Consider the following 15,723-nt stretch of genomic DNA (forward strand, 5'->3'; position numbering starts at 1 on the left):
TTTATGAGTCTACATCATGACTCCATTCAATAATGGCATACAGGTGCGTGCAAAACATGACATACACACTAAAACTCCTTTTCTGGCCTAAAAACAGTTTGATCTAGTTTCTTAAAAGTTCACCATTGAAAAGTATTCTTTATTACGATTCTAACGATAGTTTATTCATCAAAAACGGAGTTACGTTTTGAAAGATACGCCCGTTTCAATTTCATAAAAGGCACTGTAGCAATAGTGACACTGTAGCAACTCGGTACTGTAGCAACAGTGACACTGTAGCAAATACCGAACACTGTAGCAAATAGTGATACTGTAGCAAAATACTGTAGCAACTAGTTCGAACACATTCGCCGATTTCGTGATTTTTTCCCCAAAAACTCGATTTTTGAGCGATTTCGATCAAATTTTAAGCACATGGAAGCTACTAAACATATATACAACCTATTTCTAACATCAATTAACACATACAAACACATAATATGAAGATTCAAGCTCAAAATTCATCAAAAACCCATTTACACCCAAAACCCAATTTCTATGAATTAAAGCACGAATTTAAGCTAACAAACCTGGATAAATGATCACAAGGATGATATGAATCAATCCTTAAAGCCTCATAATCCAATTTAAGACTTAGATCAATTAGGGTTTGAGATGAGATAAGTTTGGTACGTACTTGTTTGAGAAAAGTCTAGAAATGAGAAAATATAAGCAGTTTACACTCTTAAGTGGGTATTAAAACCCATACCCCACAACACACGGGTATTTACCAGTTATCATATCTGATAACCTTTCGTATCTCCTTAGGCGGTCCTAACGGAGTCCAAATTAAATAAACCAACCTGTTCTGGGACCCTTGTCACAAACTGGTCACAACACAATTATAATAATTAAAATAAAAGCACTTAAGACTAAGCACAAACCCTAAGGGCAAAATAGGCAACTTACAACTAGCCCGGGTTTCAGTCTGTTACAAATCCACTCCCCTTAAGAAGATTCCATCCTCGGAATCTGATCTTGATCAAACAAATGAGGGTAGCGTGTTCTCATCAACTCTTCTGTCTCCCACGTAAAATTAGAACCCAAACTGTGTTTCCACTCAATCAACACCATCGGAATCTCTTTCTTTCTCAGCTTAGTTACCTTTTGGTCAACCACACGGACCGGCTCTTCCACCAATTTCTTATTAAAATCGACCCTTAAATCTTCTAAAGGAAGAAGTTGTGTTTCATCGTCGACTTTACACTTACGAAGATAATATACGTTGAATGTATTATGAATACCAGCTAACTCTGGCGGAAGATCTAACACCACAGTCTGATCATTCAACACTTCACTGATCGGAAACGGACCAATAAATCTCGGTGCTAACTTACCACGTTTACCGAATCTGATAACCCCTTTCCACGGCGAAACTTTTAGATACACTCGTTCACCCACATTAAAGGTTACCGGACGTCTACGCGGATCAACATACATTTTCTGCCTGTCTCTAGCGGCTTTCAACTTTTCTCGAGCAATTGCAACTTTTTCGGCTGTCATTTGAACAATTTCGGGACCTGCAAACTGTTTCTCCCCAGCTTCTAACCAACAAGTCGGAGTTCTGCAATGACGACCGTATAACATTTCATAGGGCGGCATCCCTATACTCGAATGATATGAATTATTATACGCGAATTCGACCAACGGCAAATGTGTATCCCACGAACCACCGTATTCTAACACACAAGCCCTTAACATATCCTCCAAAGTCTGTATCGTTCTTTCACTCTGACCGTCTGTCTGAGGATGATAAGCTGTACTTAAATTTACACGTGTACCAAGATTTTGTTGAAGACTATTCCAGAAATTCGACACAAATCTAGAATCCCTGTCTGAAATAATCGATAACGGCACACCATGTCGACTAACTATCTCTTTCACATACAATTCAGCTAACTCACTTAATGAAGCTGTTTCACGAGTAGCAAGAAAATGAGCACTTTTGGTTAGACGATCCACTATTACCCAAATCATATCATGTCTTTTCTGAGTTCGAGGTAATTTTGTCACAAAATCCATCGTTATATGTTCCCACTTCCACTCTGGAATCTGTAACTGGCGTAACGAACCATAAGGTTTCTGATGTTCTGCCTTCACTTGAGCACATATATGACACTTTTCGACATATCAAGCGATATCTGTTTTCATTGTTGGCCACCAATACACTGTTTTCAAATCATGATACATCTTATTACTACCTGGATGTACTGTTAATCTGGATTTGTGAGCTTCTGTCATGATTAAATCCCTCAAATCTCCAAGCTTAGGCACCCAAACACGACTGTTTAAGGTCTTTAGTCCACGTGAGTCATCAATTAAGTCCACTTTTCGTTTGGTCATTTGTTCAGATTTAATATGTTCGTCCTCTAAAGCACAGGCCTGAATGGTTCTTAAACGGTTAATCAAATCTGAAGTTATATTCAAACGAAGAAATTTCACATTTTCACTTGCCTTTTTACGACTTAGCGCATCTGCAACCACATTTGCCTTACCCGGATGGTATTTAATTTCACAATCGTAATCTTTGACCAACTCTTGCCATCGTCTCTGACGCATATTCAATTCTTTCTGTGAGAAGATATACTGCAAACTCTTGTGATCTGTACATATAACACAATGGGTTCCATACAAATAGTGTCTCCACAGTTTTAAAGCAAACACTACTGCATCCATTTCAAGATCATGCACTGGATAATTCTTCTCATGAGCTTTCAACTGTCGCGAGGCGTAAGCGATTACTTTATCTATTTGCATTAATACACAACCCAACCCAGCAAATGACGCATCACAGTATACCACGAAGTCGTCTGAACCTTCTGGTAAAGCTAATACTGGTGCCTGACACAGTAGCTGTTTCAAAATCTGAAAAGCCTTTTCCTGTTCATCAGTCCATCGAAAGGCTACATCTTTACGAGTCAACTTAGTCAACGGACCTGCTATTTTTGAGAAATCCTTGATAAATCTGCGATAATAACCGGCTAATCCCAGAAAACTCTTAATCTCAATCGGAGTCTTCGGAGAATTCCAATTCATTACCGCTTCTATCTTTGTCTGATCAACTTTTATACCCTCGGCACAAATCACATGACCCAAAAACTGCACTTCACGTAACCAAAATTCACACTTTGAAAATTTTGCAAATAGTTGTTCACGTTTCAACATGTTCAAAACCTGTCTCAGATGTTCAGCATATTCACTTTCGGTCTTTGAATACACTACTATATCATCTATAAACACAATCACAAACTTATCTAAGAACGGGCGACACACTCTATTCATTAGATCCATGAAGATTGCTGGCGCATTTGTCAACCCAAACGGCATGACAAGAAATTCATAATGACCATACCTTGTTCTGAACGCTGTTTTTGGTATATCTGATTCAGCAACACGAACCTGATGATATCCGGATTGTAAGTCTATCTTAGAAAAGAATGAAGCACCCTGTAACTGATCGAACAAATCGTCTATTCGAGGTAACGGATACTTATTCTTCACTGTTCTTTTGTTCAATTCACGATAATCAATACACATTCGCATTGACCCATCTTTCTTTTTAACAAACAATACCGGAGCACCCCACGGTGAAGAACTCGGTCGGATAAACCCACGATCTAAAAGTTCTTGAATATGTGACATCATTTCACGGATTTCAGACGGCGCTAATCGGTATGGAGCTTTTGCAACTGGAGTTGTTCCAGGAACCAATTCAATCTTATATTCAACTTCCCTTACCGGCGGCAGACCTGGTAACTCATCTGGAAACACTTCGGGAAATTCTGATACTATCGGAATATCGGCCACTGTTTTCTTTTCTTTCTTCGCATCAATCACATATGCAAGAAATGATTCACAACCCTTTGCCATTGACTTTTTCGCTTTCATCATGGTTATCAACAGAAAATTATACCCTCCCCGCTCCCCTCGGGCCACAACACGGGTTCCATCGGTCGAACGAAAGGTAATCATTTTCCTATCACACTTAATATTAGCCCTAAGCGAGCTCAACCAATCCATTCCTAATACTACATCAAAGCTAGGAATAGGTAACACTAAACAAGTCACCGGGAAAGACTTCCCTTCGATCTCTATACAAACCCCAGTCACATAGGTTGTGACGGGCGTGGTCTTACCATCAGCTACTTCTACACTAACCGGCTTGGGTAACACAGTAGCTGGTAAATTCAACTTAGCACAGAAATCTAGGGACATAAAACACCTATTGGCACCACAATCAAACAATACGCGAGCAGGTATTGAGTTGATTAGAAACATACCGGTGATCACTTCGTCGGTTGCCACAGCATTCTCAACCGACATCTGAAAAGCTCTAGCCTCTGCTGTTGAAGGGTTCTTCCTCTTCTGCCCACTCGAGGCAGTTGACCCTCCAGCTGATGCTGAACCCGCCCCTGACCCTGCCCCGGAACTACCACTCTTCGACGGACAACTAATTGCACGATGCCCTGGTTTATGACAACTCCAACACACACTATTCGGATACGGGCATGCTGAAGTCTCATGCCCAACAACACCACACTTTAAGCATCTTCTTGTAGCCTCAGAACACTGACCACTGTGAGAAGATCGACACGTGTGACACCAATTCCCTTTACCTGATCCAGATCCAGTACTACTCTGACCACTTTTACCCTTTGATTTAAACCCACTAGACTTCTTGGATTTAGATCCTGATTGACCAGATACTTGCCCACCTTGTTGTAGCACATTACCAAACATTCTGTTTCTGGCAGCCTGAACATCACTTTCTACCATCTTAGCCATCACAACAGCTTGAGACAAGGATGTAGCTGTTCTAACAAAAGTTCGGTACTCTGGCAGAATGATATTAAAAAAATGCTGGATACGAGAAGCTTCGTCTGGCACCCACTGTTTTACAAATCTCAGTTTATCCATATACTTCTCTACTACTTCATCAATCGTCATTTGAGGTGTCATCTTCATTTCAAGAAACTCGATCTTGATTCGGTTCATATCAAATGGATTACAATACTGTTCACACACCTTCCCATGAAACTGTTCCCACGTGATCATACTCACTTGCTCTTTCGGTATACTGGAAATCAAAGAATCCCACCAAATCATAGCCCTACCTTTCAACATTCGACTAGCATATGTTACTTTCAGCTCGGGTTCACACTGGCACGCTTCAAATACCCTTTCAACTTCTCGCAACCAATTGAGAGTTACAGTCGGATCAGTACTTCCAGAGAACTCGGAGGGTTTGCAATCACGGAAGTTCTTATAAGTACATCTTTTGGGTGGTTGCATGTAAGGTTGATGGAACATTTGCATTTGGTATGGATTCATCATCATGGGATTTTGGTAAGTAAAGGTGTTTTGTGGTGGCATATAATATTGGTTAGGTATTTGATTCTGAAACTGGTTCTGGGGCACATTAGGTATCGTTTGGGATTGCGCGATTGGGAATCCAGGTGATGTATAATCAATAATGGCATACAGGTGCGTGCAAAACATAACATACACACTAAAACTCCTTTTCTGGCCTAAAAACAGTTTGATCTAGTTTCTTAAAAGTTCACCATTGAAAAGTATTCTTTATTACGATTCTAACGATAGTTTATTCATCAAAAACGGAGTTACGTTTTGAAAGATACGCCATTTTCAATTTCATAAAAGGTACTGTATCAAATAGCGACACTGTAGCAACTCGGTACTGTAGCAAATAGTGACACTGTAGCAACTCGGTACTGTAGCAAATAGTGACACTGTAGCAACTCGGTACTGTAGCAAATAGTGACACTGTAGCAAATACCGAACACTGTAGCAAATAGTGACACTGTAGCAAAATACTGTAGCAACTGGTTCGAACACATTCGCCGATTTCGTGATTTTTTCCCCAAAAACTCGATTTTTGAGCGATTTTGATCAAATTTTAAGCACATGGAAGCTACTAAACATATATACAACCTATTTCTAACATTAATTAACACATATAAACACATAATATGAAGATTCAAGCTCAAAATTTATCAAAAACTCATTTACACCCAAAACCCAATTTCTATGAATTAAAGCACGAATTCAAGCTAACAAACCTGGATAAATGATCACAAGGATGATATGAATCAATCCTTAAACCTCATAATCCAATTTAAGACTTAGATCAATTAGGGTTTGAGATGAGATAAGTTTGGTACGTACTTGTTTGAGAAAAGTCTAGAAATGAGAAAATAGAAGCAGTTTACACTCTTAAGTGGGTATTAAAACCCATACCCCACAACACACGGGTATTTACCAGTAATCTTATCTGATAACCTTTCGTATCGCCTTAGGCGGTCCTAACGGAGTCCAAATTAAATAAACCAACCTGTTCTGGGACCCTTGTCACAAACTGGTCACAACACAATTATAATAAAATACTAATAAAATAATTAAAAATAAAAGCACTTAAGACTAAGCACAAACCCTAAGGGCAAAATAGGCAACTTACAACTAGCCCGGGTTTCAGTCTGTTACACTACAGGGGTCACTACTATGCTACAGTATTTTTTATTTTATTTTTTTTGTCTACGACGATAAAAGAGGCAACTTTCGTAAAAGAACCAACCCTTCAATGTTATCAAAAGATGTCGAAAAAATTCTTTTTTACAAAATAGATGAAGGCTTTTTTTTTAACTTGCACTCAAAATGGAGCCCCCGGCGCGAAGCGAGGGCTCCACAACTGGTATTAACTAATAGACAAAAGTTTTGAATAGTAACTAGAGGCATTTTCGACTTTCCACCTTTTTTTTTTTTTTACTTTAACTAAATTTCATTTTACCAACAACGCCCCCCCCACTGTTTTGAAAAATTCAAATCGACCCCCAAACAGGGGGTAAAGTGTCAAATAACCATTTTCATAAAAATTTTTAAATAAACTCCACTCAAATATTCAACGGGTCATATCTTCTCGCTCGCAACGAGTTAAATTTTTCCGACACCATCGTTAAACTCGAAATAATATTAGGAACACAATGTCACTAGCTATACGCAAAACGGACGCTTTTTAAAAAACGCTAAATATTTGGGGTACTTTTCATACACGTTAATTTTGCGTTAAATTTTTAAAAGTCGACAATTCCATAGCGAAACTCGGAGATGCACATATATTGTTAATTTAAAATAACATTTAACTCTCTCACGGGTTATACCTTTTAGTTCGATTCGAGTTGCGCTTCAACGACATCATCGTTAGCCACAAAATAATTTTACTAAACGCAATAAAATACATTGAAAACCGAACCCCGGCGCGAAGCGAGGGTTCGATAACTAGTTTTAACTATTTATAAGAATGTCCTTTTGAAAAGTTTATCTGCCAATTGGGTTAAGTTTCCGTACACCTTGGTTAGCAACTATGAAATTGCTCTTTTCTCGTTTCGACTTTTCATTTGTAATTGCTGTAATGGGACTGCCGATTTGTTATGAACTTGATGAAAAACAGAGGTCAACCGAGGTCAAAGATGAGGCAATCTGTCGTGTGGAACAGCTTTGCCCATTCCCTTATGATCTCGTACAGCGTGAACTCAAACGTTATCAAGTAAACACTTCAGATACTCATATAAACACGAATGTTATATTTGGAAAGATGGACTGGTTGGGTGGGTTAGCTAGTGATACCAAGTAGGTTTGGGTTGGAATCGGTCAGTTCATTTTGGGTCGAGATGGGTAAGTTGGGTTGGGTTGACCCGTCACTACAATTTTTAATTTTTTTTTCATTTTCTTAATGTTCTATAAATAATTAATGAGATTCTTATGATAGCAAAAACATTATTTCTACAGAATGAATTTGGTCAATTTAAATGATATTGGAAAATTGTATGCATTTAAAATGTGAATTTTAAGATTTCTGGTCACAGTTAGGAGAATTGGTTGGTTTGGGTTGACTCTATTACTTTTTGTCCAAATTTTGATTTAGTTTTTAACAGTGTTGTAACAAATTTGATAAATAAAAAAAACCTTTCTCTGTCAGTAACTTAATGACCCAATTGACTTGTTATTAGGCTAACTTTTATTTTTGTTTACCCAGTTTTAGCGATTAAACACAATAAATTCAGTCCAAAGTTCTACCTCTATATTTCCCTAAATCGTTAAATACTAACCAACAATTATATTGTACAACTCTTGTTACTTGCACATATTCATGACCCTTGTTTTCAATGGAATTATTATCAGATGCCGAGATCGTTTGGTGCCAGGAAGAACCAGTGGCGAAGCCAACATTCTAAATCGTTGGTGTCACAAAATGGCTATGTTTGATTTCACCTTTTTCTAAGAGTAAATAATCACGTTATCTGCAAGACGTTCTTTATAAATAAAGTTTCCTCATATTCACTTTAATCAGAGTAATAATCTAATATTTTTTTATAAATTTTCTAACAAGAGGAACGTCATTAGCACGTTATATAATATAATATTGACTCCTATGGGAGTAAATTTGCATATTAAATAAGAGAGTAAATATATAATATAATATAATATAAATAAATTAAAAACATAAATAATTTTTTTTAACACTCATAAATATATGACTTTTCACATTCTTTGTAAGATAAATAACTGTAAATTAATTTCATTGATTGTAAAAATTCCCTTAACTTATGAATTGCGGTTTAAACCTACTCAAATGTCACACAAACTTATTATCTTTTTGATAGTTAATTAATTTCAAAGTATTTGTTATGTATATATAAATAGTACATACTCATTTCCACACATACAAGGTAACTATGTTTGAATCTTTCTGCTACATATAGCTGTGATCGATAACTCAGACACAACGATATGTAACAGGTATATATCTACAAACTCTATTAGCTTCTTAATGTAGATTTCAGTAGAATATTTTCATTTTATACAAGTATGCTTCTAAATAAAATTAATATGATTTCATTTGTATCTGTTAAAACTATTTTTTACATTTTGCAAATAAACAAATATTGATTGGAGTACATCAAAGCATTATGTTTGTACTCTTAATTGTCAAATGGAGTACTGTTTATAGTATTCGATTGTTATGTTGAATATGGTGAGCTGGAAATTGTTGAGCTTGATACATGCATTATGGTTGCTTATTAAATTCAGCTGAACTTGAAGGCACGTGATAGAAACAAGTTTTCATTGTAAAATAGATACATGTACTGGAGGTTGATCTGTTGCTAGATTGGGTTCAGATGATCAATGAGGTTTTGTGTCCAACAAATGACAAATGGATAGAAATCCTCTTTATCAATTCATGATCAACTTGTGTTTTTGTTTTCTTTTGAGTTTTCTTCGCATTTATTTTTCTGGCATGTGTTTGTCCTTCATGTTTATAACTAATTTGCTGTTAATAGCCGATTGCGGATAAAGTTTGTAGAGGCTTAACTTAATAATGGTTCATTAACAATTAAATTACGTTAGTATCTTAAGCTGTTTCAAGGTGTGTACGTACATATGATTTGTGCTTTCTATAACATCTTAGTCAAGGGTGATCAGTTTTGTTTTTATATTGTAATGTGGCAACCAAACTGGAAGTAGATTGCTTTTGTCCTGATTTGAGGAGTGGTTATTTATGTTAAAATCATAAGTGTGTTCGTTTTGATGATAAGATTTTATTTATTTGTTGTTTATCTTTGTCCAATAATCTATATATTTATATATTTTTATGTGTTTTTATATATTTTACAATCCAGTGAACCTGAAGCTTTATGATTATTACTTTTCAGAAGAAGGAGTAGATGTTTCTTCACTTTTGTGAGAGTCATGACGAGAAGAAGAAGACTCCTTTTGTCGAAGTTGGAGCTTAGTGGTTCTTTTTGCGTATCTGAAAGTTATTGTTTATCTCTTATGATTTGTATAGATATATGAACCTGCATCAACAATCATGTGCAACAAGTATTACTATATCCACCTAATGTATAGAATTATTTGTTTCATATATTACTAAAAACACGAACCATAACCATCTTCGTGCAACGCACGGGAAATGCACCAAGTATACTTGAAACAACACTACAAAATAGGACATTGAGATAAATAATCCACTCATATTACAACTTTCGTTTAATGAAATGCAAACACTTATTATTATTATTATTTTATAACTATTTTAGTAGATAAATTATGTACAAACTAATGAAATATCAAGAATTGATTTTCCATTATATTTGCATTAAGTGCCCCACCTTTAACATAGACTTTATTGTTAACTACTATGCGATAATATTTAGTAAATGTAATGATACATGACCTATATTGTACTGAAGCTCGTTTTACTTAAATTTTTTTTTTTTTTTTTTTTTGAAAGGCAATAAATTCTATTATATAATTAAATGCTAGCAAGATGCTAAGAATTACAATAGACTCACGAGATGAACATCACACGAAAACAACAAACCTAAAGCATCACTTGAATTGGCCTAAACACGAATTTTAACACGAAATAGCCTAAAACACGGTTTTTAACTTGAATTGGCCTAAACACGATTTTTAACTCCACAAGACATTGGAAGAACCGACCAGCAAGGGTAATCTCTAGATATCTTCAACCCAAACACGATTTTTAATTGTTAATTGTTTGATTTAATTTACATATGTTTTTATTACATTATGAATTATATTTCATCATATTTATCTTCTTCTTTTTTCATTTGCCAATAATTATTATTTCAATACATTTTTATTTTTATTTAACTTTCAAAATAACGTTCATAATATTTAATTTTAAATCCGCAAAATTATGAGTTATAGATTAGTTTAAAATTAGTTGTGGAGCCCTCGCTTCGCGCCGGGCGCTCCGTTTTGAATGCGAGTTAAAGAAAAAGTCTTTCCTTTTGTGGATCTATTTTGTAAAAAAGAATTTTTTCGACATCTAACATTGAAGGGTTGTTCCTTTTGTGAAAGTTGCTTCTTTTAGCGTTAAAGTTAGTTGATCTATTTTGTAAAAAAAAATAATTTTCGACATCTTTTGGTAGCATTGAAGGGTTATTCCTTTTAAGAAAGTTGCTTCTTTTATCGTTGGAGACAAAAAAAAAATATGTAGCACAGTAGTGGCCTATGTGGGTCCTACTGTTTGAGCGCAGTGTAGAAGCCGATAAAGCGTGGTGGGTGTTTTTGGTGTTAGCGATGGGATAAATAATAATTTATAATATAGGTATAAAGTAGGGGGTTCGATTTGTATTTTAATGAAAGTTAAGGGGTTGGTTTGTAAAAAATGAAAAATTGAATAGTACTATTCATAACAAATAATACAAATTTTGTCTATCAGTTATATTGGTAACTACATTTTAAGAGCCCGTGCGTTGCACGGTAGCTCTAAAAAATAGTTTTTCATAATCGTTACTATTTGTACATCATTATTTGTTGTTTATAGCAGTTTACTGACGAAACACTTTAAGAGCCTGTGTGTTGCACGACAGCTCTACAATCAAATACCTCCCGATTATCTACACAATTACCGGAACAATATTATATCCATAATTTATAAACGTAACTATTGGTCTTAGTATATAATTCGAAGACATGTAAACAATTACCACACAAATGAACTTCACAAGCATAAACCTTATATGTTAATATTGACACTCAAATCACACAAAATGAGCCCATGTTGATGACCAAGAGTAACACCAACAGGCGATTTCATATTAGAGTGATAATAATTTATGTACAAAGGAAGTAAGAAACTTTATGTCATCCTATCATTGGCTAACGAACCATTGGATCTTTGATTTAAGTAACAAAACATGGTAAAATCAAAGTTAAGCAACGATTACCCACCTCACCTATCAAAGAACATAAATGTCTATTACTTTAAAAACCACTACTCATTAAATTTAACTCTGTAGAAGAATGTAGAAAAAACATACTTGACGGATTGAAGGATGCTTAATCATATCGGACATTTAAGTAGCTCGTGAACTGCACTTTTTGATGCCATTAAATGCCTTCCACAATCTAATAAACATTAATCTCAGGCAAGTGAGTCCTCCAGATTTGAAGATTTTAAACCATAATCATAACGTGATTTAGTAACATCTTCATATGTATTATCAAAATGGTAACATAGAAGATATCAAAATAGTAAGTACATATCAACTACTTACAAATATTGTTAAGAGACGTATAAAGGGAAAATAAGAGGTCATCCAAAGCTTTTCATCCAAAGTTCTACCTGCAATAGAGGAAGACAGCAAACAGGTGACATGAGACGAAAACTTAGAAATATCATGAAAAACTGCTATGACTCCTTACTCAACCGCCAATTTTGTCACCTTATAAGACCACAAATAAATGAATTTCTAATTATACTCAAGAGTATGTAGATCAAGGATACAAACTGAAAGTCCAATCTTTTATTTTACCATAAGCAGTTAGCTATAATCGCAATTAATGATTAGCTATATCCCAAGTAAAATCTTAATTATTCGTAAAGTTGATTTAATTTAAAACTATCTAATTAGCCACATCAAATCAATGCACCGAATACTTACAGAAATGTGATTGGTTTGAAAGAGCAAAATTGAGAAGCAAAGAAGATGCGAACCACAAAACACAAAACACAAACATACTGAAATAGGTTCGTAGGATCTGAAAATTGCAAACTGCAAAAAAAGAAGAAAAGTGTAAAATCTGCAATAAATACGTTGGTTAAAATCTAAACTAAACACACTTTCTTTCCATACCATGTCCTTATATTTACAGAACATAGAAACCTATATAGATTTAACTGTAATTATCATCACATTATCATAAATGTAGCCTTCATTAGTGGTTCTTTGAATTACATCTGTATGCATAACGTATATCTATATCCATTAATATTAATATTTAATTATAAACCCTATTTATGAACAAAAAAATTAGTTGACAATCGTGACTACGATTATGAGAATTAAAAATAATTATTAACTAATGTAAGTAAACATTCATGATATGACAAATCTGACATGCTATTCAGTATAATATATTTTTTACAAATGCAATAATACTTGATTGTACATTCAATTGGTTACCATACAACTGAATGTACAAAGGAGTTACTTATAAAGAGACGAATGAATTATACATGAGTTACCTAAATACAAACACAAATATTCATCTATTAGTAATTTTGTAACCTGTAGCAACAATCTGGAGCCCGACGTACCTGCTGAAACAGAAATATGTTGACATAGCACAGCTGTTGTAGAACCTGTCCCAACATCGAACGTTGATAATGGGTGAAGCAGTTCCTGTACGGTTATGATACCTCCGCATATTTCTAACTGCCACTTGTCTAGGAAGTAATAAAGTTGTAGCTAAAGAAGCCTCAATTCCACTTGGATTCTCGACATGCATATCCCTGTTTGTAAAAAGAATTCTCCAGCGCTTTCGCCCTCTTTCGCCCTCTGGTGATAGTAGGGATGGCGTTTCAGCACAGGTCCCGTTAAGGAAACCGCTCGAATATCAGTTGGAGTACGTGAAAAACCGCCGTATAGGTAGTAAATCCAGAAACCGAGACTAACCGTGAGAATGCAATGACTGAGTATTGTCAACAGATACGACGTCACCACTGGTACCACGACAACTGCAGTAGATGTTGCACTAAAAGGATGAGTAACTATGTCGGGTTGAATAGCAGATGCATCTGACCTTGACAAAAGAACCAATAACTGGAAATGCATAGCCAGTTCGAGTAAACAGAAAACAACTCAGAATTAAAGGGAGAAAACAAAAACTAATCATATTTAAGTATCCAACCATATTACCTGGAACATATGCAGTAAATCGGGTAATGAAACACAAATTCGTGAAACAGCCGAGTCGTTTATAAGAAGGTTATTATGATGACTACGACACTCATAAAATGTTGAACTTGTTTTTCAACACGCACATCGTTCGACCAAACGACTGCCGCTGCCCAATTTAATCAACAACACTACAAATAAGGCATACACAACCTAAAAATAAGAGAAAGCTATTGCAACCAAAAATAATACCTGAAACACCGACATTAGAAGTTGGGACAGACTGACCGTCAGCTCGACCCACATTGTTTCCATCTGTTACAATTGAAGAGGGTGACACATAAACAGGTAACAAAGACGTACGATTATCACAATCTACCACATGCTCGCCCGAATTCTCGACACACATGTAACCAACAGCAACATTACCGACAACACCCGCATTCTCCGTACGATCTTTCGGACACTCACTACCAGCCATCAAACTAACGTAGGCAGACACAATATACTGCTAACAACATCACCATCAGAAGCATTGAAAAATAAACCCCTCTCAACGTGACCAAAAAGCAAAAACGGTTTAAATTTATTGTTCACAAACTTAAACGTAAGGCTTAAAAATCTAAGGGAAAAAAAGGTAGTAGACGTTAGGGAACAACCATAGGACCGCAGACTTTTGAAACTAATGCGACTGATAAGCATTACCAATATAAACAACCACATACTAAAACTAATTATAAGTAATACTCCGTATAATAGTAAACCAAAGGATGGGTAAAAAATTACCCTACAACGATGAAAGCGGATACTTTCGGAAACCTAAAAAACGCAAACGAAACATCGGCACACACAAAAGAACCTGAAATCAGATAACCAAAAAAACCCAAAATAAAGATGAAGTTAACGCATGAAAACCGATACAAACATACATTGAGAGGCACCAGATGATCGATGGTAAGATGCAGAACAATTACCTTCCGCTGAAATCAATGGCACTTTTGACACGGCCCAATAACACTTGCATGAAGAACATCATGTCTACTTTTTATTTGAGAATCCACAAGCTTACAACTTAAACTAATTAAAACAACCCAAATACGAACACCCAATTGCAGAAACGAAGAACCCATTTGAAAACTCTGAGCTTTTTGATAATATGAATCTTAAGAATAAACCAACACCTGTGACTGCATAATTCACTACAACAAATTGCAAATAACATAAAGGCAACAAATAATAATTAGAGCTGATAATAGTACCTGAAAGATTCGCATTAGAATCTAAAATTGGATGACCAACAGAAACCAAAAGCGAATCAGGCTACCTGTTAATAATAACAAATCAAAACTCGACAATAACAAATCAATATAAAAAATCGATAATAACCAACAACCTCATCAATAGCAGATGAATCATAAACAACCCCAGTACGACGGTTTTAGACAGCGCCTCTACCACCAAATAATTCCTATCGATTTTCTGCATATACCGGTATAGATTATATATAATATCCCTAAATTTCATCAGGTCGCCAGAAACATCTCCGATTATCAAATCGGTTTCGTGGTGGAAAAACCCACCGGAATCGAGAAGCTTGAGATGCGCCGATTTTTTTAAGAACATAGGAATTTCGAAACAAAGTTTATATAATTTTGTGGGTAATTAAAGCGCCGATTAATTGGATGTAGCGGCGGCATCTAAAAGTTTTTCCGGATTAACCAATCGTCGATTGGAAGGATTTGGGTTTGAGGAGTTTTTGAGGAGAGATGAACGTACAGAGTGATTGTTTTTTTTTAATTGTTTTTTTTTTTTTTTCAGTAATAGATGGTAAACATAAGAGTGTGAATGGACACGTGTCTTGACATTGGATTTAAGTAGTATTTTCATTAGGCTTTTTAAAAATTACACGTGGAAAATGGTAGTGTGGGACAATGTCAGACTGACATGTCAGATG

The 15,723-nt window shown here is 35.5% G+C and overlaps 1 protein-coding gene across 20 annotated transcripts; it reads right to left on the bottom strand.

Moving 5' to 3' along the window:
- Positions 1-11,547: 11,547 nt before the first annotated feature.
- LOC139902900 (uncharacterized) lies at positions 11,548-15,557 on the bottom strand. 20 transcript variants are annotated; one of them, XM_071885578.1, is made up of 10 exons: positions 15,163-15,557; positions 14,744-15,049; positions 14,556-14,628; positions 14,022-14,277; positions 13,791-13,938; positions 13,190-13,694; positions 12,534-12,644; positions 12,147-12,214; positions 11,910-11,997; positions 11,550-11,825 (listed from the first exon to the last, which is right to left on the bottom strand). In XM_071885578.1, exons 4-5 carry the CDS (start codon positions 14,248-14,250, stop codon positions 13,850-13,852), a joined length of 318 nt encoding a protein of 105 aa, XP_071741679.1. In that variant the 5' UTR covers positions 14,251-14,277; positions 14,556-14,628; positions 14,744-15,049; positions 15,163-15,557; the 3' UTR covers positions 11,550-11,825; positions 11,910-11,997; positions 12,147-12,214; positions 12,534-12,644; positions 13,190-13,694; positions 13,791-13,849. The 20 variants fall into 20 exon arrangements, 13 of the variants coding, with proteins under 13 accessions (XP_071741679.1, XP_071741678.1, XP_071741681.1 ...); XM_071885580.1 differs by having other exon boundaries at positions 11,551-11,825; positions 13,190-13,477; positions 13,548-13,609; positions 14,022-14,628; XM_071885581.1 differs by having other exon boundaries at positions 11,552-11,825; positions 13,190-13,430; positions 13,548-13,609; positions 14,022-14,628.
- Between the last annotated feature and the right edge of the window lie 166 nt (positions 15,558-15,723).

This window comes from Rutidosis leptorrhynchoides, chromosome 3 (genome assembly GCF_046630445.1).
Source record: "Rutidosis leptorrhynchoides isolate AG116_Rl617_1_P2 chromosome 3, CSIRO_AGI_Rlap_v1, whole genome shotgun sequence".
NCBI classification, from domain to species: domain Eukaryota; kingdom Viridiplantae; phylum Streptophyta; class Magnoliopsida; order Asterales; family Asteraceae; genus Rutidosis; species Rutidosis leptorrhynchoides.

Excerpts from the sequence above, each read along its gene's own strand:
- LOC139902900 (XM_071885578.1), bottom strand. The coding sequence starts at position 14,250 with ATGGCTGGTAGTGAGTGTCCGAAAGATCGTACGGAGAATGCGGGTGTT. Across the intron at positions 13,939-14,021 it reads TTCTAATGTCGGTGTTTCAG|CGGCAGTCGTTTGGTCGAAC; the intron begins GTATTATTTTTG and ends TAAATTGGGCAG.